The sequence below is a fragment of the Mchenga conophoros genome, linkage group LG15, assembly GCF_057382185.1.
Source record: "Mchenga conophoros isolate Kocher_MC1m ecotype Shallow Benthic linkage group LG15, M_conophoros_male_GT1.1, whole genome shotgun sequence".
In the NCBI taxonomy this organism is placed as follows: Eukaryota; Metazoa; Chordata; class Actinopteri; order Cichliformes; family Cichlidae; genus Mchenga; species Mchenga conophoros.
In genome coordinates, this window is record NC_140540.1 from 17,285,367 (window position 1) to 17,309,322 (window position 23,956).

Sequence of the window (23,956 nt, forward strand, 5' to 3'; positions counted from 1 at the left end):
AAAGGAAGATATTAGTGGTAAGACATTAAGACAGAATTTACAGTTTTCTGTAAACTGGTATGTGTTAACTCTCACATCCTGAAATGTGCAGGATGTACAGCCTAAAATAGGCTGTAAAGTAAACATGTGGGTGTTTGTAGGCAGCTGACAGAGACCTGTGAAAAATGCAGCCAGTATTAGGATGTCTGGTCTTTAATATTGCCACATTAGGTTATTATGGATTATTACAATACTGGCCTGTCTAAGTTAACAAAAAGGAGTTCATAATCAGCTTCCTTTTGTTTTAAGGGAAATGTAACCAGTTAATTTATATTTGCTTCTCTCCATTTGACTGCAACAGAATAAAGAGTCATTCTGTTTGCCATAAAATGATCTCCATAATCATATCTAAACACAACTATGTCTGGTCTGTCTTATTCTGCATATGTCTTATGCAGCCACTGTGGCTCAACGGCCTAAGTCACAGGAACTCAAACATCAGCAGAAAGTCTAAGTCAGAATGCATCACTCTGCATGACAGCAGTCATTAGAAGTCACTGAGCTCTTGTTGTATTTCACCTGAGTGAATCTGAACTGTACAGTGCACATGAAAAATTACCTGTATGTTTTCATTTTTAGGACGCATGCATTAGCAAGCTTTTGCAGCCATATGTCACCAGAACTCTGAGGTCTTCTATTCAGTGCTGGTTATCCATCCTTAAGTCTAAAAACTAAAGGTGTCAGAGCCTTTGCAGATGTTGCCCTACACCTTGAAACTCTTTGCCCTCTGATCCATGATCTACAAGCTCAATCAACTACAAAAGTTCAAAAAGAGCTTATTTTTTTGAACTGGCATTCAGGTAGCATTCTTTTAAATGCCCTTTTATTTCTAACATCCTGGTGTCCTTTTACTCCTGGTCTTAGTTTGTTTTTTTGTTTTTTTGGGGGGGCTCAGGTTTTCAGAAATCGGCAGTTACAAAATAACAACAATATAACAAATTCAGCACACACGTATATAATGCCTTTCAATCAATGTCAAGGTTTGTGTCAACCTAATATTTGCATATTGCAAAAGAGGTCACACAGATCAAACTAAGGAGGAGACACCTGCGCCACATTCCTCATGAGGCCTTTATCATCGAGATGACGGAATGTACAAGTCTATCTGTGCTTCTGAGAAAGTAGGGGAAACATTTGACTGTGAGTAATTTTGATTGCTGTGCGCTGAATCTATAGATCTGATCAAATCTACTTGCGTTTTTGATGGATTTTGTTGGTGAGAGTCACTGTTCTCCATAAATCGTGGATTGATCAATGCTAGATGGCATGAAAAACAATAAAGTAATGAGAATGTTAACAACTATTTATTGTCTTAAAATACATAACAAAATAGTTGTGATGAATAAAAACAGCATTTTGCTTTGTACAACTATGAAAATGTTTACAGACAAGCAAAACTAATTGTACAAAAATATTGGTAACATTGATACACAATAACAAAAAAGATAAAAACAATAAAGAACATAACATCCTCACGTCAGTGTGCAAACCGTTTATACAGATGGACATGTGCCCTTTAATAAGGCAGCAAATCCTGATAAATTATTTAAATAGCAAATTTCTACAAACACACGCGCGCACGCACACACACACACACACACACACACACACACAAAATCAGCGTCTCACAAACCACTAAGACAAACAGGACAATAATTTATCTGCTAAAAACCGCATTGGACATACGTGATAAAGCAAAATACAAAAAAAAAATATAAGAAATATCCCACCTTCTTATAATTTTCACTGTAGTAAATCATGGGATTGGGAGCTCTGCTGTATTTGTAGCTATGTCATGTTATATTATTTACAGCTCATGCTACAGTAGCACTAAGATGTCAATCATTTCAAAGGAATACGAAGAAGTACTTATGTTTTTGTTTGATCAAATTATACAACAGCAATGAGGTAATAATTGTACATCAACGATCTCCTTTGTTTTTCATCTCTCTCTGAAGAAAAGGCACACGGATCAGATACACTTCATGCTAAATAGCCCTGTCTGAAGAGTAACGAATTCTGGAGATAAAAGACAACGACAATGTTATGCATCCTGTATCTAAGCGTACCTGATTTGGGGTCAATTTTCACTGTGATTGGAAGGATACTTTTACTTTTTCAAAGTACAAAAATTTTGTTTACTGCCTACACTGTAGGTAAAAATCAATAAATTAGATGTATTTACATTATTTCATAGCAAATTCCCCCAAAAGTTGAGGGGGCTAAATCTCTTCGATTTCTACAGTTAGGATCTGATATAGGGAGTATTTTGGAAGAAATTTTGACTATGTGGTTATAGACTCAAGCAACTTTTTGTAAAATATAATTATCTCCATCTAATCCTGAGAGTTGTTAAGACAACCAGATGACATCAAAAAAACCAACAATACCTGTATGTAAATGATAGTTAACATAAACCAGTGCTGTCTTGCATTGCATACTTCCATAAGGCAAGTGTGACAAAACGCTCACATATGGCATCATGAAGAGCACAAGTACCCAGATAGGATACTCAAAACAGTCAGAAGATCAATATGAAATGCTGTACATTTCTCACCCGCTAGCTATCTCCAATTCCAGCTAGCTAGCTAACAGTAGCAGGGTTTTTTTCTAGCTTACACCAAACAGTGCATGTTATGGATTTGTCTGGTGTTTAGGTATGTTAAATTGAACTGTAATCTTCACTGTTGAGTAATTCTGTATTAAAAGAATCACCAAAGGCTCAAGAAGTCGCAAATTTTTACAAAACATGTTAGCTAACTCATCAAAAGCAACTGTTTTTTTTATATTAGGAACATGTTTTAGCATGTTCAGTTTGAGACAACTTTGCCGGAATTCATGCATTACGTAAGTATGCAGTGTACATACTGTGCTACTTGGAACTCTGCTCTTGGAAGTATTCAAATTGAGACAAACACAGTTCATAGTTCTTCTAGCCTAGAGATTTTAGGGTAGAAGATTTAAGAACTTTCTTGTTCCATTCATGGTTAGTCTTCCACATACATTCTGTACATGAATGCAAACATTTATCCACAGCATCATATTCCCCTTATTTCTAACTTGCTCCCCTCTCAACAGTTTTCTTAAATCATTAACAACAAAAATTCCTACAAAATGTCATCTTCATTTTTTGAGTCCTCATAAGTTGTATTTCCAGGATCTACATCCTGGTCAGACTGGTAAGGCAAAGGAAATATTCTTCTTTATTTCTTTGGGAAGTCCATCTAGAAAGTGAGGCAGAAAAGGCTGAAGAGGTGAGACAGAAAGAGAGAGAGAGAGACGTAAAGACTTGGAAGTGCATAGTTGTTTATGAGGAGCCATTCCTGTACAGAGATGAATGAGGTCTTTCAGAGAGCGGGTAAAGCAGGCAGAGCGGGGATAGAAAGGTGTTGGTGACCTACAGGCTTTGTTGGGTTTTTTTTCACCTCTCCCTGCTCTTATAGATGTTAAGGATGGTGGTGGAGAAGGGGCTCTCTGATCCTCAAATGGCATTCAGCTGGTTGGTTTTCTTTCCAAACCGGCTTCAAGTTACCCTGAGGCTAACCATATGCCCTTCGCCCAGTCTGAGTGAGCATGCCCAAAAATAAAGAGTTGCGGCAATAAATCGGTCCCTGGACTTTGCATGAGAATATAGAAGTTCATACTTTATACAAAAAGGTGCATTCCTCAGAGCTTCCTGCGCCGTACATTTATGCATCTGTCAAAAGGAAGAGACATAACATGAAGAGATTGCAGAGGGTTTGTTTAATGTCTTTAATTCTAGAGTCCATTTTAATAGAACAATGTCAACTTTAGTGGTTTTCAAATAAAACTTACCTCTGCATTCATACTTGAGGTCTGAGAAGTATACCATCTCTTGTGAAAAGACAAAAAGACCTAGCCTTCCACCTGCATACGTCTTGTCATAGATGCTACCAGAATCAGCCATGATCTTCTTACCCTCATACATGACAACTCTGTGGAAATCAAGGAAAAATTAGACATTTGAATGCCAAACTCATGAAGGGTAACTACCTACAGACTCAAAATTATTTTCTGCCCACCGAATGTGTCCTGTTCTCGGCCTATGGATCAGATGCCATCTGTAGGCAGTGAAGTCTTTCCATCCAACGTTCTTTGGGTCATGCCAGAGAGTGCGAACCTAAAGCGTGTGAAAAAAATAAATAAAAGACATCAGTTTTTCTATTTTATTTGGGTTTGATTATCAAAAATAAATGTTTCAATTGTCCATGAAAGAACAGAAGTCCAATGTACCTGTCCTGGGGTGTTGCCTGTGTGCCAGAGGGCATTTCTGAGGTGCTCTCCTGGGCCGGTGGTGGAATTAACCACTTTGATGGACAGGCCAGAGTAACCTTGTGCCTTAGTTGGCTTATGTGACCAGTAGGTCTGTGTGATTTGCTTCCACATCACCACATAGAACCTGGAACTGGACTGGTAGCCAAACACAAAGCCGGCATAGTCATCATCCCTGTCAGTGTTGATGAAGAAAGTCCCACTGAAGTCCACTGCATTGAACTCATGGTAGCCTGAACAAAAACAGGTTGAAAGGGTGTCACGACAAGAATTGAATAGAAAAAAGAAACTTTCCTATTAGTCTTTGCAAAGTTACACATTTGGTCCAGAGAAATCGTTGGTACTTACCAACAGCAATGCCAGGGTCACAGTTAACAGTTTGAACCAGCTCTTTGCCCTGGTGGCGGACGACCCAGTTAGGATCAATCTGGGAGGTGCCTTTTGGATCCAAAGGAACCATCTGGAACTTGCGGAAGTCTGTCTCACTGATGTCAAAGTTCTCGGGACACACGTCATAGATGTCAGGCACATTGTCCTGATCAAAGTCATCTTTGCAAGCATCTCCACGGCCATCACCTGAAAAATACATAATCCAAATTATTTAATAATAATAATAATAATAATACCCAGGGTGTATAGATATATGTGTTCCAGCATAAAACTGCTTAGATGTATCCATGTCCAACTTTGCTCACCATCAGAGTCCAGCTGATCAGGATTGAACGCCAGCCTGCAGTTGTCTTTTTCATCAGGGATGCCATCATTGTCGTCATCATGGTCACAGGCGTCACCTTTGCCGTCCTTGTCATGGTCAGCCTGATTGGCGTTGGGAATATACGGGCAGTTGTCCAGGTTGTTCTGGTGTCCATCCTCATCAATGTCCTGGTTGCTGTCGCACTTGTCTCCCACGCGGTCATCATCTGAATCCAACTGCAAAATTAGAGTGTTTAAACATCCTAGTTAGATCTGGTTTATGGGGAAAATTGAGTATTAGCTTACTTGTACTCTATACACCACCAAATAACAGCTGCATTCATGTCTGAACATGTCTCTTTTGGCCTTTAATTGTGCGCTTCACTCTTTAAAAAGCACATCAGTTTAGACTTCCCCTCCTTCCCTTATTCTTCTCCTAATTCCTGTTGTTTAACACATTCCTCTTTCTCAGTGTAGCCCTAGCCCCCCACCACGCCTTACTGAACTAATGTGCCCTTCAGCTGCATACAGGATTTACTCCACCTTTTACATGCCATGATAATGCTTCAGCAACTACTGAAGCCTGCTTTGACTGAAAGGGAGATATAAAAGAGAGCCCGGGAGATGAATGTGGATTATTGTTGCCGGGTAAGACTGAAGCAAATGGGTAACAGCAATGAGTGTGTTTGCTTTTACACACCTGATCAGGATTATGTTCTAGTGGGCAGTTATCACACATGTCTCCCACTCCATCCAGATCTGTGTCTCTCTGGTCAACATTGTACACATAGGGACAGTTGTCCTTCTCATTCAGTATGCCTGGCATAAACGGAAATAAATTAGATGAAAAGGCAGCACAAAAGCAGAAAATATAAAAGTATTGTCTAAGAGTTATGCTGATTATTTTTTGTTTGCAGGTCTCACCATCTCCATCAATGTCCACTGCGCAGGCATCTCCCTCTCCGTTGCTGTCGGTGTCTGTCTGGTCTGGGTTGCTATTGTAGGGGCAGTTGTCGCAGCCGTCACCCACATCATCACGGTCATAGTCATACTGCCTGGGATTGTACACAAAAGGACAGTTGTCCTGTTTGAAAAAGAGAAAAATGCAGTGTTAGAGAAAGAGTCAATGACAGTTTTTAAGGTGCTGCGGTTGTAATTTCCAACTCCCTCCCTGCCCATTTACAGGGAGGGGGTGATGCAGGATGAAAAGCAGCTTTATTTGTAGGCTCTCTCCTGCATCAAATGTTGGGATTAGCAGCACACAGCGCAGCTCCTTCAGAACCTCAGCATTGGAATTTGAGGTTTTGGCTCAGCCTTGGGAGAAACATTTGTTTTTCTTTTGAGCGCCACCCTCCTCTACCCTACCCCCATCTCCACCTGTCCTCTTATTAGACAATGTGATGAATGCAAAAAGATGTGCACAGGCACCGTTTCACACTTATTCCTTGTACAATCTTATTTCCTGTCTGGAAATGTTTACTTACCCTATCATCAGGAATACCATCATTGTCATCATCATTGTCACAAGCATCTCCAATGCCATCCTTATCATAATCTTCTTGCCCTGAGTTCGGGAGGTTGGGACAGTTGTCCTGAATGAACAACAACAGAGTCAGTCTCAGCCATTATAAGCAATATTTAGATATTTTCACTTTAACTCTGCAAAAACATTGACATTTCTTTGCAGGTGCTTTGCTACTACGTACTTTTTTGCAGTGGTAGGTGGCGTTTTCAACACACACCAAATCTGAATTGGGCCACCCATCCAGATCTGTGTCCTCTCCGCAGATATGGCCATTGCCAGCATAACCAGGTTTGCACTCACATCGAAACATGGGGTCAGCAAAGTGTCCAAGATAGTTACAGCGGGCATTTTTGTTACAGTCATGGCTTCCATCGAGGCAGGGATTACGGGGTGAGCACACCTGTAGATTGAAGATGAGATGAATATCAGTGGTGAGACGAGCTCTGCATAGTTTAAATTCATGACATTCTCTCCTTAGAAAGGCACATATTCATCACAACACATTAGTATGACCTCTCCCTGTTATCAGTATTTGTTTAATAAAAGTTGTCTCTCTTGCTCTGTTTTTGGCTTCAAACAGGAATCTGCTTGCCTGCTTATTAGCGGCGGCCTGCTCCACACCATGGCCAAACGGCTGGGGTCCTGAGTAACGAGTTGGGCAGGGCAAACAGTTGTAGCCTGGAACGGTGTTCTCGCAGCGGTGCACCCCATTAAACTCAAAGCACGCATCAGGAACCTCTTTGCACTGTTTTCAGGATAAAAAAAGAATCACAGTTATGGTTACGATGTTGCCTGAATTCTAATATATGACTGTAGCTGCTTTAATCATTGAACAACAGCTAAAGACGTTTTACCTCATCAATATCTTTACACTTGATCCCATTGCCAGTGTATCCTGCTGGGCACTTCCCACACTTCCAGGAACCATCGGGAAAACTTGTGCACTTGGCACCAGCAAAGCAAGGGTTGGACAGACATCCATCTGAACACAGCAATGCAGTCATCAAAATCCTTCATATGTAACCTGCTTTTAATCTTAGTAATCCTAATCTTCCAGTTATGATCTCATTGAGATGGTACACTTACGTATATTTAAAAAAAAAACTTCAATAAATAAAACCTACATTGAAGTGGATGCCAACAATAATGCTGTAAAGACTAAATTTTAAAAACATGAATAATAAAAAATACCAAATACATGGAATATGTGGAACTCCTTTAAATGATAAAATGCCTCACCGATTGGGCAGGGGGTCTTGTTGCACCTCTGGATGTCCTTGGCTTCACCGACGCACTCTTTACCGCCGTACTGTGGTGCAGGATTATTGCACAGGCGTTTCCGAGTCTGTTGACCACCTCCGCAGGTGAGACTGCATGAATCCCAGGGAGACCAGGGACCCCAGTTGCCATTGACTGATGAAGACATGAAGAAAGCATGATCAACGTCTTCTCTTGCTTTACACAGTAGCAAAATCCAACTGTAGTATGAAGAAACTTACTGGGACACGGGGACTTTGTACACGTTTCAGTTTGCCGGCCTTCTCCAACACAGTCCTTGCCTCCTAGCTGAGGAGTTGGGGAGTTGCAGAGGCGGATTCGGGTGATGACACCAGCACCACAGGTGACCGAGCATGATGACCATGGTGACCAGTGGCTCCAGCTGCCGTCCTGCTTGACTAAAGGCCACAAGACAAGGTCAGAGATCAGTTATCAAGAGCCAAAAAGTTGAACCACGGTGACATCAAATCATAAAAAAGTCACACATATTTTCTGTCTGTTCTTGTTGTTGGTTAAGTTAACTCACAGCGCTTGTCACACTCCTGGAGGTAACAGTCTCGGGTTTGCACAGAGGTGCCCTCACAGTTGTTATTGATACGGTCGCAAGAGCGCCCACGCTGCTGGATGCCACGCCCACATGACACGGAACAATGGGTCCATTCAGACCACGGCGACCAGCCGTCCTCTGCATAGTCGCTCGCTGAGCAGGAGGGAGAGGGAGAGAATATGAGAAGGAGGCGAAGAGGGAGACAATAAAAGAGCTATTGCAGCGAAGCAGCACCCCCTCGCAAACAGCCCCTAACCTTAAATGAGGAGGGGAAGCTCTAAAAGCAGTGGACTAATGGTCTGGATTTAACTGGGAGACACAGCTGTTGTGAGCATACGTAGAGGACTAACTGGAGAAATAGAAAGGCCTCCTGTCCTCAGGATGGACAGGGATGCCCCACTGGCTTATGTTTTCCAAAGAGGAAACAGCTTTTGAAAACATGACCCTGGGTCTGTAATGACTTCAGCAAGTGGCTGAGGCCGGGATGAATGCGGCTCCCAATGTTTACTTTTAGGGAAGCATCGCAGCCAAGTCTGCCAAGGTATGAAGAACATGCCACCTCCCCTCATGTAAAAGATGGCTTCACTAAACAGAAAACCAATTTTCCATTCCCCTTTAACCAATTTGGCAAATTGCAGCCATTTCAACTTAAAGATTCAAAGATGTTTTAGAGCACAAAGCGCCAATGTTCCAAACACATAAGCACCCTTTCATACTAATGCAGTTAAATCATCTTTAAAACTAGCATTTTTTCTAATGAAGAGAAAGCTTTACATCAATACATCAAGGGAAATATTTGTGGTTTTTTGTTTTATATGGCAAATAAAATAGAAACAGCTCGCTCAGGGAATGGTACAGTGTTAGCTGAAATGTCATACACTTTACACTATGTGGACCATTAATGTAACATTTATAGTGCAGGTTTGCATACCTATAATTATTTTAATTACAGTGTGTCTTTGTATAGCTATGCAGGTCATAATAAAATGTGTTGGAGATCGTAGATTAGAAATGCTTACGTGTTCCACAGCGTGGGCAGCACTCTCCATCGGGAACAGTAGCATTAGCACAGGGGATCAGGGGGCAGGAGATCTTGCGACACACAGTAGCAGAGTTCTGCAAAAGCACAGAGATCAAATTCATTTTTAAATATTTGGATATCACTCAAGTTTTGCTGCAATTTTCCTCCAAACTCAGTCCAGGCACTCAGTCAAGTCCCAGTGCTTGAATGGAATTTGAAACACTGGACCCTTCACAACGGCGTCACTAATGTGGAGTTTGTGGGGTTGTTTAAATCCATTTAAATTAGTGCATGTTTGAAGATATGTTTTTAATCGAGGCCTCGCCCATGTACGTGCAACCATCTCATTAAATTCTCTATTGGTCATGTGAGTTTAATCATGGAAGAATGAGTGAGAAGCAAGAGTTCTGGCTGAGAACGGGGACCCCTGCAGCCAACACCTGCCGACTAGGTCAGGGGAGGGTGGGAAAGAGGCCAAAGTCCTAATAATGGATATGGGTTTCAGCATGGAGCCGGACTGGGCACAGAGCCCCGAACAAGTAAAGCCAGCCTGCCAGCACAACCTGTGAGGGTTCACTATGAATGACTCAGGCATAAGAACTGCCTTTTGACTATGCATGCTAATGTTCTCCCTCCAGGAACTGATCACTGACAGGGAAAAAAGCGGAACCTGGAAGAAGTAGTCTATCTGCACAGGGAGAAATAAGCAAATGAACCCACTGGTGAAATGCAGGAAGATTTCCTCCCAAGTATTTTACATCTACATCCTCCTGTCCACTTGTCAAAGCCAAGGTCTTGTTCTTAATTATGGGCAACGGATCACTTAAGTCCCTCAAGCCCCTCAAGGCCACAGTCAAGTTGAACTTCTGACAGCAGACCTGTCATTACAACAATAAAGACTGTTGGCCTCCTGCCCAGTCGCCACACTACTTACTAATTACTGACCAGATCAGTTGTGTTGTGGTTAAGTGTGTCTGCCCATTGTGGGCTGTCATCACAGTGTGCGTGCTTGTGTGTGTGTACATGTAAAGAGAAGTCAGAGCATTGAGTAAGTCCTCCTCACACGTGTGTTTAAGTACACTGGTGGGAGTGCTGTGGAGATCTCACCTGACAAGTGCACTCGGTGCAGTCATCCACGGTCCACTCGTCTCTGTTCTTGCGAACGATGCCATTGTGGATACAGACACCACTGTGAATTCCAATGTGGGATTTAATAAGCTTGTTTTCATCCGTCTGAGGAAAAGAGAAACAAGAAAAATAGACTTATGATAATGAGTTGTTAGCTTGGTTGTTAAAAGAGAAAAAATGTGAAGCCCCTTTTAAAATTCACAAAGTAACAGAGATACAATTCTGAAGAAATGCAGGAGGTAAGCAAATTCAGCGTCAGCACAGAGGAAAGAATTATATGATGTACAGAGTAATAAACAGTAAAACTACACAGTAAAAACCATTTGCAGTTTTTCTGATACTGATTTGCTGAAATTACAGATGATTTTCTGTCAGATGCCTTCTCAAGTTTCATTCACAGTGCAGAGCTTTACAAATATTTAAGAGCTCAGTATCTCCTTTGATTAAAATACAGACAACTGTACACACATCTGACGTACACACAGGCAAACAGATAACCAGCAAAGAGGCAGACGTCACTTAGGTTCTTCTACACTGTCTTCTGGGTTTGCTCCTTACCAGCTTGCGGAGTTCAGTGGACAGCTCCTTGACCACCACACCAAGACCCTTCAGCTCTTTAAACATACTGAGCAGGTCCTCACAGGAGAAGCCACACACCATCTGCAGGTCTTCACCAGAATACACAACAGTGAGAAAAACATACTTAATTTTTATTTCAGATTAAAATTATTTAATTCTCATATAGTTTAGAAAAGTTTGCAGACTGAGTGCATCAGATGCAGCAATGCCTACCTTTAGTCTTATGGCCACTGTACTCAGTTCTGATGGCCGAGGAGCCATTGAGGTTCCTCAAGACCATGGTGTCAGTCATGGCTGAAAGAAAAATACTGCTGTGAATCAGTATACTATTTCAATGGTAATATATTAATTAATAAGGTCGAGCATAATGCCCCGCAGCAGTAAATTATGCAAAAAAGTAATTAGTTCATTCTGCATAGGCTGGAGAACATACTGTGAGACCACAGAGCTCTGAGATATTTGTAAACTGGCATTCCTTTTTGGCATCTCGTAAACAGCTTCTCGGGCAGTGTTTGGTACAGAAATCAGCAGACAAACGGAGTACACGCAGATTTCTTTGATAAGGAATTGCTCGCACTTGAGAGTGCATGGAGCAGATGAGTGATTGGTAAACACTTTGAGTACTCACCGCTTTGGCATCCTTTGTTGCGCAGAATAGCTTCCAGAGTCGTTCCAAACACAAACCGCACGTTTTGTAGGACCCCCTGCAAGTATGAGTGTGCAGTTTAAGCACCGGTACACAATTCGAAAAGTTCATCACACTCAAAGTATTTAAAAAGAAATTCCTTCCTGACATATGCTGCTCCATTCTCTCAGCTCTCACCGTGAACTTGTCCTTCACGGCTCCCTTGCCAACCCTGAGCTGCGCGCTGGCCGGAGTCTCTTGCGTCAGGATGCTCTGAATTGGCGCATCCAGTTCGGCGGTGTTCACCTCATCGCATCCCACGTACAGCTTTGCCCAGTCCTCCTGCACGAACAGCGTGATATTTTTCCACTGACCCGTAGCCAGACCCACATCTTCGATGGAAACCACCTGCTGCTTGTTCTCGGTGGAGAAAACAATGTCCAAGGTGTTCGCTTTGCCGTTTGAGACGACCTCAAACACGGGTCCGGATCCATCCTTCTTCTCCACAGTCAGGAGGCTTCCCCTGGTGCGTCTGAACTGCTTAAAGTTGAGCAGTAGGAGGAAACCCCGCTCGGCATGGATGGAATCGATCAGGTCCCTAAACGAGTTCTCGGGGACCGGGGGGATCAGGTCCGGGTTGAGGATCTTGTAGGCGGGGCTGTACGGGTCGTCTCCTTTCACCAGGGTCACCCCGTGGTTCTTGCTGGGGACTTTGACGAGCTCAAACAAGTCATACACGCTATTGTCGTCTCGACTCTCTGCGGGTGAATAACAATAAGGAGTCAGCCTTTGTGAGGCGCTGGATTTCTATTGTTTTCACTTTTAGAGTACTGCAAAACGTTTTTAAAGCCATACCAGCTCCTTTATATTCTTTTTTTTTAACCTCCTAGGACCTGGCGTCCACATATGTGGACATCACATTTTGGGTTATTTAGACCAAAATATTAAATTTTGCTCTACAAGGGCCTGATATCCACTTACGAAGACATTATACTGCTACTGTTCTATCGAAAATTTAAACGAATATCCTCATAAGTGGCTCTCATGTTTCTTAGAAACAAAAATCAGGTAAAACAAAAAATCTGGTAATTCTTTGTTTTTACATTGTTTGGGTACCAATATGCCCAAATATCAAAGAGAAATCAAAATTGCATGCCATGGAAGAGTTCGGGTCTTAGGAGGTTAAATTAAAAACAAACACAAAAAACAAACACAAGCTTTCTTTCCCCTTATCTTCCACAAGAATCATACTGACAAGTTTTAACCAGTTCAAACTGAGACAAACTCACCTGCGACTCTCGCAGCCTCGCAGGTCCAAAGCATCAATAACAAAAATATCCCCGGCAGCTTCATGGTGATCTGCGGTCTGTGACAAATAACCACAAAAACACAGCAGTTCCATTTTAATTTAAAGCATTAATGATATTGTCAGAAAGAGTCAGCCTGCAGCAGGTATACACCTAAAATACAGCTGCCCAAAGAGCGATGGCTGACGCTGCTGCAAAAACACTCAGAATATTTACCACTTACCTGCTTAAAGCAGCAGGTCCAAAGTAATAAAATCCGGAAAAATCTGGAGAAATCCAACAATTAATCCCCAAGCATGAATTTGTGACGAGTTGTTTTTATGTATACATATATTTATAAAGTTCCACTGCGAAAAGAAGGAAAATAATGACAAAAAGAAATTATTGTATTTTAGTTTTTGTTATATAGAAATTTCTCCCTCCGGTGTCAGCCGCTAAAATACAGCTTTTTAAGCCGAAGGGGGGACAAAGTGCTATTTAAATAGTTTGATGCCATTCCTAAGAAGTAGCCTCGTCCAATCACGGTGAGGGGAGAAAAAGGGACGACCTTATCCTCTTAGGAGAGAGAGAGAGAGAGAGAGAGCGCGCATTTTCCACTGCGGGACCAACTTCACTGCGTTGCCTTCAGAGTCTTAATAGTCCAGTGTTTCATCTCAGCGTCCATCCATCAGCCCTCACAGGCACAGCTACAGCGACGTGACACATTTATAGCGACGTGTTTCTAACATTCACAGTAGAAAAAACAAGTCTGTTTTCAGACTTACTTCTGCTTTGAACTTTTTATATAAACTTGTTATATTTCTCATACTAATACTGTGGTGTATTAACTTTAAAAAATACTATAAAAATTACACAATGAACCACTTTTTTTTTTTAACCTCTGCTTAAACAGATGAAAGCTAGATATCAGAGTATATTTGGTGTGACTTGAGCTTCACAGATTATGAGCCTCAGTTTGCTGCAGTTCCGGATCTATCCGCTAGGAGCCGACGTATTCACTCCAGAGATGCCCGAGGCATTTCAAGGTGTTGCTGCAGCACACCTGAACTGACACATTGTTTTCATTGCCATTCAGTTCAGAAGAACTATGTAATAAGGTATTATATAATTTATTTAGCATATTTGGGCATTTTTTAGTGCACCAAGCATCAGGTCTAGGCTTGATTGATTGAGGCTCAACCAAACAGAAGTGTGGGAAGTGGGAGTGACATATAGAAAACATATAAACCAGTATGAAATGATGCAATTTCTTTAAAGTAACTCTTCCCCGCCAGACCACGCACAACTGTTCAGTTTTGTTTAAGATGGCCAGCTAACACGCTCTGTGTTCCTGGTTGAAGTGTAGAAGGGATGTTGAGCAGCTATTTTAGCTGCTGTTCTTACATATAAGTAGCACAGATGCTCTCTAAGAAATACCAATATTTTGCTATTATAATAAGCCATTAATAGTGGATAATGAACAGCGCAAGACTGTTCCTTATTTTCGGCTTCCCGGTGTAAACAGATGTCAGCTTCACACTTTAAACCTCCAAGGCAGTTATTTACAAAAAAATTCTTTGGTCGAATCATCTAATATAAACAGCTGTTATACTTTTTATACTAAATAAGAAAATTTATTGAGAGATTTATGAAGCATGGGAAGGAGCTCAGATTTGCAGAAACGTCAGATATACCTAAGGAGAGATCTGCACGAAGAGACTTACATATGAATCATTTCTATAAATTAGTTCTTCTGGTCAGGTTGCAAATGTCTCAGCTTTCTTTGGTACTGCACTATTGCAGTCTATTTCATCCATGTGGTTTATTCATACATGCGCTGTGATCTTTGCCTTTCATTGTCTGTATCTAAATAAGATGTGATGTTTCCTTACCCTTCCAATTTTCATCTGTCAGGAATGTAACATCCTGCCTTTGATAGACATTTAGAGGACAGACTTATAAGACATTCTAGCCAAAGATCAAGGGAAAGGGAGAATTTCATAGCAAAAGTCACCTCTACCCCCACCTCTGCTGCTTCTTGTGATAGCATACACATGCATCTTTTGACATAGAAGTAGTCATGCTTATCTCCTATTCTCAGACACAGAGAAGCTCTTTTGGCTCTTCTTATGAGTCTAATTTATCTAATTGATGCTTAATAGACATACACTTATGTGTAATTTGACAGGCTTCAGAGCTATGAGTTTAACAGATAGTTGTGCGATGATACTGAATGGTGGTTTAGATGTCGGGGAATGGCGCTGTACCCTGAGGGGTCCTAAGGTCAGAGCTGAGCTGACTTTTCTGGTGCCTGCGTGTCTGTCTCAGATTCAGGACCCTTAATGGAAACTGTAGGTAGCTTGTTTCAGCCTGCGGAAGACCCAATGTCACTCGGGTGTCAGGTCAGTTGGCTGGATTTTGATTTAAAAACTTAACAATAAAGATTTGTCTGTTGGAGAGGTGTTAACCTGAATGAGCAAATGGAAAGACTGCACAAATCGTGTGTTTGTTTGAGCTCATTTGGTGTTTGGTTCTTAATTTTGTAAGCTTAGCTTGCAAAGAGGGGAAATCATGCTGAGAAGAAAAATGTGCTGCTGTTTTGGCATCGGTGAATATAAATAAAGGATCAAGGGGGAAATTTTGTCTGAATACACACAAGACTGCTGTGCAGATGTGCGTACAGTGCACATGCATTTACACATGTAGATACTTGGCATCCTCTCTAAAAGACGACCCACAACAGAAGAGAGGAAAGGAAGAGGGAGAAGTGAGTGGAAGGTAAAGACAAAGGAAAGAGAAAGAAAAGACAAAAGGAAAGGAGAGAAGATGATGCACAGAGGAGAAGAAATAGAGACGAGAAAGTGAAAGGAAAAGAGATCATGATAATTTCAGATAAGGAATATTGCAAGGGAAGGAGGATAAAGGGAAATGAGAAGGAGGAGAGGAAGAAGTGATGGGGAAAGCAAACAACAACAGCATAAAGGTAAGGACAAGGAAATGGAAATGAGGGGGAAAATTAAGAGAGGAAATGAGGGAAGCAAAGGAAAAACGTGGAAAAGAAGTGACAAACAAGCAAAAAGTATCAGGGAAGCAAACCTTCTCTCAATCCAGATTCTTCCATTAGTACACAACATATTTGTTTAGAGCATAAATTCCAGCTGAGAACTGTTGTTTTAAATCCAATACATGTTTGATTGCATGTTTATCAATGATTGTCTGGCTAGTTACTCCATTTTGCAAACATCTGCATCTTGTTTAACGTGACCACACACACGTACTGCTAAAATATTCAACATTTGAGACAACAAATCAGGCATGAACACCAAACAGTGTGATTGAGATTATTCATGGCTTTGTTTCCTCTTCAACTACCTCAGTAAGTCATCTATGGCTCGCCTACAAATGGTCCAAAATGCAGCTGACAGGCTACTCACTAGATCCTCTATGTGGTGTCATGTAACACCTCTTTTGTCTTCATTGCACTGTCTCCACCTAAAATTCAGAATCAAATGTAAGGTGTCATTGTTCACTTTCAGAGCGCTGCATAGTCAAATGCCTGGCTTCAATAGAAACTCTTCCACCAATATATAATGTATAACGTGGAAATCATTAAGCTCTTCTGACTAAACCTTGGTGGTTCCTTGTTCTAGACCAGGGTTGTGTATAAGGCCTGAGGGCTAGGATCAACCTGGGAAAGACTCAAATCTGGCCCACTGGCCCACAAATAAGCTCATTACTTACTTGTGTGGGCTTGTTTTTAACTTTTTGGCATTATCATTGTTTTAATGTTTGTATTTGCTGATTGTTGTTGTCAAGCACTTTGTGATCCTTATTAGAAATTGTTTGAACACACGTAACATCAGTGGCTGAAGATAATCTGTAGCATTGGAATCACCATCGGAAGTGTAAACATGTCCTGCTGTTGGTGGAAAATTGCCATATTTGATTGTTTTTAACTTATACTAAGCATGAGTATGAAAGCACACAATTTGAGACAATTAAGAGAACCGTTTAAAGGAAACCATAAGAAGTGATCACCTAAGACATTAAAGTCTTTAAAGGTGGCATAAACCGGAACTGTCCTTGGAGCTCTGCACAAACACAGGAGAGCGTGTTATCTCTCCATAGAAATGCTTTGCTTTGTCCTCAAAACCTGGACTTTTTTTGTTTAAGGAAGCGGTGTCAACCACAAAGCCAGCATGCTGCCTAACAAGAAGACAGAAAAGCAGAAACAAAGAAAAGGTGACGAAGAGGAGGTAATAAACAAGAGGAGGCAAAAAAACAGTCCAGTACATGCACATACATGCCATTTCACAGGCCAGTCACTGAGTGGAATAATCCATCATCTGCTATTCCCTGTAAGTCATAACATAGAAGTGACATTATTTTATGACCGCTGAACAAAACTTTCCATCGCACCTCTGTTTGCCCTCCTGTTTTTGTTGAAGTTCAGCATCGTGGCAGGCCATGACCCATCCTCAGGCCTGCTTTCACATTCTACGGTACTGGTTACTAAGTTATTTCTCCCGTAATGTAGAGTCAGAGGAAAGTGATTCAAGAGGTTGGAACTGAGGGTGATAAATTTATTGGTAAGCTGTCAGTCATTTGGTGAGTATGACAGGTATGATGATACACCTGAAGTTGTATAATACCTGCATGGAAAAACACAAATGAATGTTTCCCGGAATTTATGGTACTACCTTAAAAGGTTGTTTGAGAAAACATGACATGCTGAATAATAGGTTAGTCAAAGGCAAGAGTGAGCAATTAATTTTCCCAAGGGGCTGTTAGGATGCCTGGGTCGTTGACCCGGAGTTTTATATTATTTGTCATTTCGAGTCTTTTGGTTTCTCTGTCAGAGTTGTGCCTGCTGGTTTCTGTTCTGTTCCATAGTTCTTTATCCCCGTGTCAAGTCTGCGTCTCTGTGTTATGTTTCCTGTTTTACTTTGAAGGTCCATGTCTTGTGTTAATGTATCTGGTTTTGCTTCCCATGTTTCGTTAGGCCTGATTTGCCCCAGCTGTGTTTCCCTCCTGTTACCCATTCCCTGATTGCTCCCTCTGTGTATTTAAGCCCTGTGTTTCTCTGTGTCTGTGTTGTGATCTACCCTTATCTTGCTGTGTGTTCTGTTTGTGTAAGTTTACCTTGGAGTCTTAGTTTTGTTACTTTTTTGGAGTTCTGCATTAAAGCTTTATTTAAGTTCACCTTTTGTCTTTGAGTGTCTGCACTTTGGGTCCTTTTCCTGCCTGCACACAGCCCTTTCATAACAGGGGCTGCATGGGAAACAGACTGTTGCAGACGGACCAATAAGATTATAAAGAGACCAAATTAATGCTGAGCAGAATTGAGTTGACCAAAAGCTGAGTATCACCAAATTCCCATAAGGATGCTCAAAGTTGCAGCTTGTGCTGTCACACTTCTTCAATTTGAGACAGCGTGATGAATTGCAGCCTCTTACAGTTATTCCCACGCCCTGCTTGCAATTATTACTGAGAAGATGACATGGGGAATTTTTCCCAGTCGGCAGCTCATAGTCACCCTAAATTCAACATGGCGTGAACTCAGCACATGGTCTTCTTTGCCTCATCATCAGAGAGAAGATGAGCCAGAGATTCTGGGTTAATGCAGAGAAGGAAGCTGAGAGAAAAAAGGCAAAAAAAAAGGGGGCAATATTCATTTTGCCTGATGCTTGTAAGTGTTTGTGTTTGAAGATGTTTTTTTTTTTAAACTTTGTCAAAGCTCCACAGTCATGCTTTCCAGATGAGAGAACTTACTTGTCATAAATTAAATTATTTACCATCTTAATCATGTATATGTTTATCTTCTCACAGCCCAAAATCTATAGATCACAGATGGGGGGATGCTGCACCTGAATCAAAACTGGTTCAAAACATACGTAGAAAACAGGAAATACTTTGTATCAATAGGTAACTTCACATCTGAGCAGACAAGTATCACATGTGGAGTTCCCCAAGGTTCCATCTTGGGACCCCTTCTGTTTAACATCTACATGCTCCCACTGGCACAGATTATAAACAACAACAAAATAAACTACCACAGCTATGCAGATGACACACAAATATATATCACAATGTCACCAGGAGACCGAGGCCCTGTACAGGCTCTTGGTAAATGCATTGAGGAAATCAATGACTGGTTGTGCCACAATTTTCTCCAGCTAAACAAAAACAAAACTGAGGTAATAGTCTTTGGCGCCAAAGAAAAACGATTACAGGTCACCAGAGAACTTCAATCTATACATCTAAAAACCACAAACCAGGCGAGAAATTTGGGTGTAGTGATGGATGCAGACCTAAACTTAGAAAAACACATTAAGACAATAACAAAATCAGCTTACTATCACCTCAAGAATATTTCAAGGATCAAAGATCTGATGTCTCAACAGGACCTGGAAAAACTAGTCCATGCATTCATCTTTAGTAGGCTTGATTACTGTAACAGCATCTTTACAGGTCTACCTAAAAAATCAGTCAGACAACTACAGCTCATTCAGAACTCTGCTGCTCGAGTCCTCACTAAGACCAAAAAAGTGGACCACATCAGTCCAGCTCTGAGGTCTTTACACTGGCTGCCTGTCCGTCAGAGGATAGACTTTAAAGTTCTGATGCTGGCCTATAAAGCTCTGAATGGTTTAGGACCAAAATACATCAATGACCTCCTGACCCAGTATGAACCATCCAGATCCCTCAGGTCATCTGGATCCGGTCTTTTATCAGTTCCCAGAGTCAGAACCAGACACGGAGAAGCTGCATTCAGCTTTTATGCTCCTTATATCTGGAACAAACTCCCAGAAAGCCTCAGATCAGCTGAAACACTCAGTTTATTTAAATCCAGGTTGAAGACTCACCTGTTCTCAGCTGCATTTGAATAAAGCACCAAATCCACACTTTTAAGCTTAAATTTCAAAACTTACATTTAACTACTGATTTTATCTACTGTTCTGATTTTATCTGTTTTGATTTTCAGAATCAGAATCAGAATACTTTATTGATCCCTGGGGGAAATTATTTTTTGTTACAGTGCTCCATTTTAAACCAACATTAAGACAAGACAGACAATACGCTAACTAAGAATAGTACAATATATACATATATATATACATACATACACACATAAGTCACTCATAAATAAATAGTTGGAAAAGAAACATGTGTAGTTGTAGCAGTAACCAGTGTGTTAAGTGGATGCGTTGTACAGGGAGATGGCCACAGGCAGGAATGATTTCCTGTGTCGTTCAGTGGTGCTTTTCGGTAATCTCAGTCTCTCACTGAACGTGCTCCTGTGACTGACCAGCATGTCATGGAGTGGGTGGGAGGTGTTATCCAACATTGTCTTTATCTTGGACAGCATCCGCCTCTCCGACACCACCTTGAGGGAGTCCAGCTCCATCCCCACAACATTGCTGGCCTTACGGATTAGTTTATTGAGTCTGTTGGCATCTGCGACCCTCAGCCTGCTCCCCCAGCATGCAACAGCATAGAATATACTGTTGTTTGTTTGTTTGTTAATTAGTTAGTTAGTTAGTTTATTTGCTTGTTTTAATCAATTTTAAATCATGCTTTTTATTTGTTCTTGTTTCTAATGTCTCTGTAAAGCACTTTGAATCACCTTGTTGTTGAATTGTGCTATACAAATAAACTTGCCTTGCCTTGCCTTGCCATTCATCTATATTCATGTCACGTCAGCCTGCGCTGGTGTTTGTGTGTCTATGACCATTTGGAGTATATCCTGGTTTTGTTTCATTTATGTAGCAGCAAAGCCAAATACTTTGTGGCTCCAGCTTCTCGACTGTGAGTACGTGCTTCTTTCCCGCATTATTTGATGTAAACAAGACATTTTTTAAAATGATTTTTAGACCATTTTACAGACATAGCAATCAGTGAGTCAGAATAAAATGGTTTTTTAAGTCTTTGTTCTTCTTGTTAAGCTTGGTAAGAATTCTTGCCTCAGCATTTCAATAAAACTACTTTTATTATTACTGTGTAAACAATACAACGGCAAGACAGACAGACAGACGGATAGGCATTCTTCAACGCCACCAAACCCGCTCTGCTTCTTTACGGCAATTAAGCCACACAAAGCGTGTAGACACAGCGCTTCGATGGACAAATTGAGCCTGTACTGTATACATCTTATTAAAATGAATGGACACTGAATGCCAAAACTCGCAGGGCATTCACAGAGCGACACTAAAGGTTTCGGTCAATAATCCAAAACAATGAAGTGACTGTTAGACAAACTCTGTCAGACCCGATGCACACGGGAGCTCAAAATCCATTTTCCAGTGATGCAGACCTACAGATGACCACCTGTACATTTCTTTCATTGAACCCTCCTTTTTATGCTCTCACTAATTCCCAATAAACTACCCATTGGTGTGTTCACCCATGACATTACTGCGACCAAGCCATTATAGCTGGGTCCGCGTTAAAAGACATTAGTTGCCACAGGCTCTCTGCGCAGTGATTTCTAAATATCTAATAGTGTCTAGGAATGTAGTCTTGATCCAGTTCCATCTTCAGCCTATTAGGAGGTCACGGTGTGCCAGCTTCTTTTCATGGGCTTCCATGGACAATGTAATTTGCATTCCAGAGCTCAGTGGGTTGGGGGAAAAAGACGTCTGGGTGTTCTGAATCATCTGATATAATTGCTGCTGAGAGCGTAACTGCCGATTCTATTTAATTCTAATGGGGCCTCGAGTGAAATGTTTTCCCCAAATTTGGCAAATTAATACAAAGGCCTGTCTTGACCATTAGCAACTTCACAGCTGTTAACCAGCTGTTTACAGTCCAAAAAAAAAGATACCCTGTGTTACACAGGCAGCCGTGCACGAATGAAAACTTTTTAATAGGTCTGCCTGTCATTTTGCTTCAAAATATACTACTTTCATTACATATTAGTGGCACATGCTCTTCTACTCAAGTGCAGTCATGTTGTTGAGCCACAGCTCTTTTTCATTTCACTCTTAATAACCGCCTTTATTAAATTTGCCTAAGGAGGAGACACTGTTAGACAGTAGCAATGTATGAAAGCAGTTTAAAGCTTTCACAAAGGGTTAAGTCTATTAAAACAGGAGTCATATATGTGTTTTTTCCTTATTTAGAATCATTAGATGGTAAGATGGTGCACTGTCCTGTGATAGTCTGCCTGTAAAGAAGCTGTTGCACTTTCTTCTTTGGAAATAACTTTCCAGACTCATTTCCCCTTCATGGAATGTTTTTTTTTCCGGGTTGATCAAACTCACGTTTGGGGCAAAATAAAGCGGGTGAACTCTGCTCATATAAATTGGTGCTCTCCGAACAACACAGTTTTTATTTTATTTCAATTTTATTTATATAGCGCCAAATCATAACAACAGTTGCCTCAAGGCAGTTGGGGCAGAAGAGAAATTGCTGATCTACTGCTGTATTTTTCAAAGCAGCTGGATGTTACAGCTATGCAAGGTGTGCTTTAGTATTGGTGCTGTGATGCATCAGGCTATAGCAACAAGGAGATATTTCTCATTGCATATGGATCACACTGAAGTGCACTGGGTAAGTGTCATTTTTCAATGTGCAGGGTTAAGACTGCTCCGGGTCAAACACTTTGTGGAAACAATTCTTTCTATTTAGTAGAGATCTTGGTAATGCCTTTGGGTAGTTACCCTCATGGCACACTTTACTAGGGGCTTGTTAGTATCTGGTTAGACTCCTTACCTTCAAAGCTGCTTTAATTATATGGCATATATTTACCAAGGTGGTGGAAACATTCTTAAGAGATTTGATCCATGTTGCACCTGCACATCCATCATGCAAATCTCCCTTTCTCAAAATCCTATACCAAAAGTGCTTCATAGCATTGTGACACAGTGACCTCATCTCACCATGCAATGTTTCTCCAATCTTCTACTTTTCTATTTTGGTATGGTGATGTTAATCATAGCCCCAGTTTCCTGTTGTTAGCTCACAGTAGTGCCACCCAGAGTGGTCTTCTGCTGCTGCAGCCCATCTGTTTTAAGGTTTGTTGTGTTGTACATTCAGAGATACTCTTCTGCATATCTTGGTTATGATGAGTGGTTATTTGAGTTATGTTGCCTTCCTATCAGCTCAAAGCAGTCTGGACTTCAATGAGATATTTTGACACAGGGAACTGCTGCTCGCTGAATATTTTCTCTTCTTCACACCATTCTCACTAAACTCTTGAGATGGCTGTATGGGAAAATTTCAGTAGTTCGGCAGTTTCTGAAATACTCAGACCGGTTAACAGCGATGCCATCTTCAAAGTTTGAAGTTCAGCAGGTTGTTCTGACTATGTGTACATGCCTAAATATGTAAATTATAAACAAAATAAGATTTAAAGATGTTTATCCTGCAAGTCAACATTACAGCTTTATTAAAAATTCCATCTAGTGTCATGGATACAGTCAATCAGGTACGCATCTATATTTTACTACAATGATGTGTAAAAAATCAAGTGCAGATAAAATAAACATTATCTGTGGGAGTTCAATATTGCTGTACTTTAAAGGTAGCAATAATACATACCCTGAGACGAGAGCACAGTGCTCTTTGTTTTATGTTGTTGCACTTTCTTTATGTTGGGCTTTGTTAGCAAAATCTTGAGGTCTAACCGCTAGCAGAGAATGCAATAGGATTTTTGATAGTTCTACAACTGGCTTCTAACATGATGTACTTGCTAAGGCACCTGCAGAAAACTGAACCAGAACAAACATGAATTTGCTTTTACAAGTGGAAAATCACTTTCCCTCAGGCCTATTACTCTGCATATAAGGCCTCCATCACTCAACTTTTATGTAACAACATACGCACAGGCATTCATCTTCAAACACCTCAAGTTTAGTAGTTTGGGGGAATTATAAACAGTGGACATCTTTTATGACTGCTCAAACATTCTTCTGGGACACCCACTTCAACTGCGGTGACC

The 23,956-nt window shown here is 41.0% G+C and overlaps 1 protein-coding gene across 1 annotated transcript; it reads right to left on the minus strand.

Annotated features, from left to right (window-relative positions):
• Positions 1–1,324: 1,324 nt before the first annotated feature.
• thbs1b (thrombospondin 1b) lies at positions 1,325–13,470 on the minus strand. The gene is made up of 23 exons (XM_085246688.1): positions 13,259–13,470; positions 13,018–13,094; positions 11,927–12,486; positions 11,732–11,807; positions 11,317–11,397; positions 11,083–11,192; positions 10,504–10,629; positions 9,395–9,491; positions 8,355–8,528; positions 8,050–8,226; positions 7,790–7,963; positions 7,405–7,532; positions 7,143–7,295; positions 6,732–6,950; positions 6,510–6,617; positions 5,950–6,109; positions 5,726–5,844; positions 5,028–5,262; positions 4,681–4,908; positions 4,294–4,565; positions 4,083–4,180; positions 3,856–3,995; positions 1,325–3,736 (listed from the first exon to the last, which is right to left on the minus strand). Exons 2-23 carry the CDS (start codon positions 13,079–13,081, stop codon positions 3,729–3,731), a joined length of 3,507 nt encoding a protein of 1,168 aa, XP_085102814.1. The 5' UTR covers positions 13,082–13,094; positions 13,259–13,470; the 3' UTR covers positions 1,325–3,728.
• Between the last annotated feature and the right edge of the window lie 10,486 nt (positions 13,471–23,956).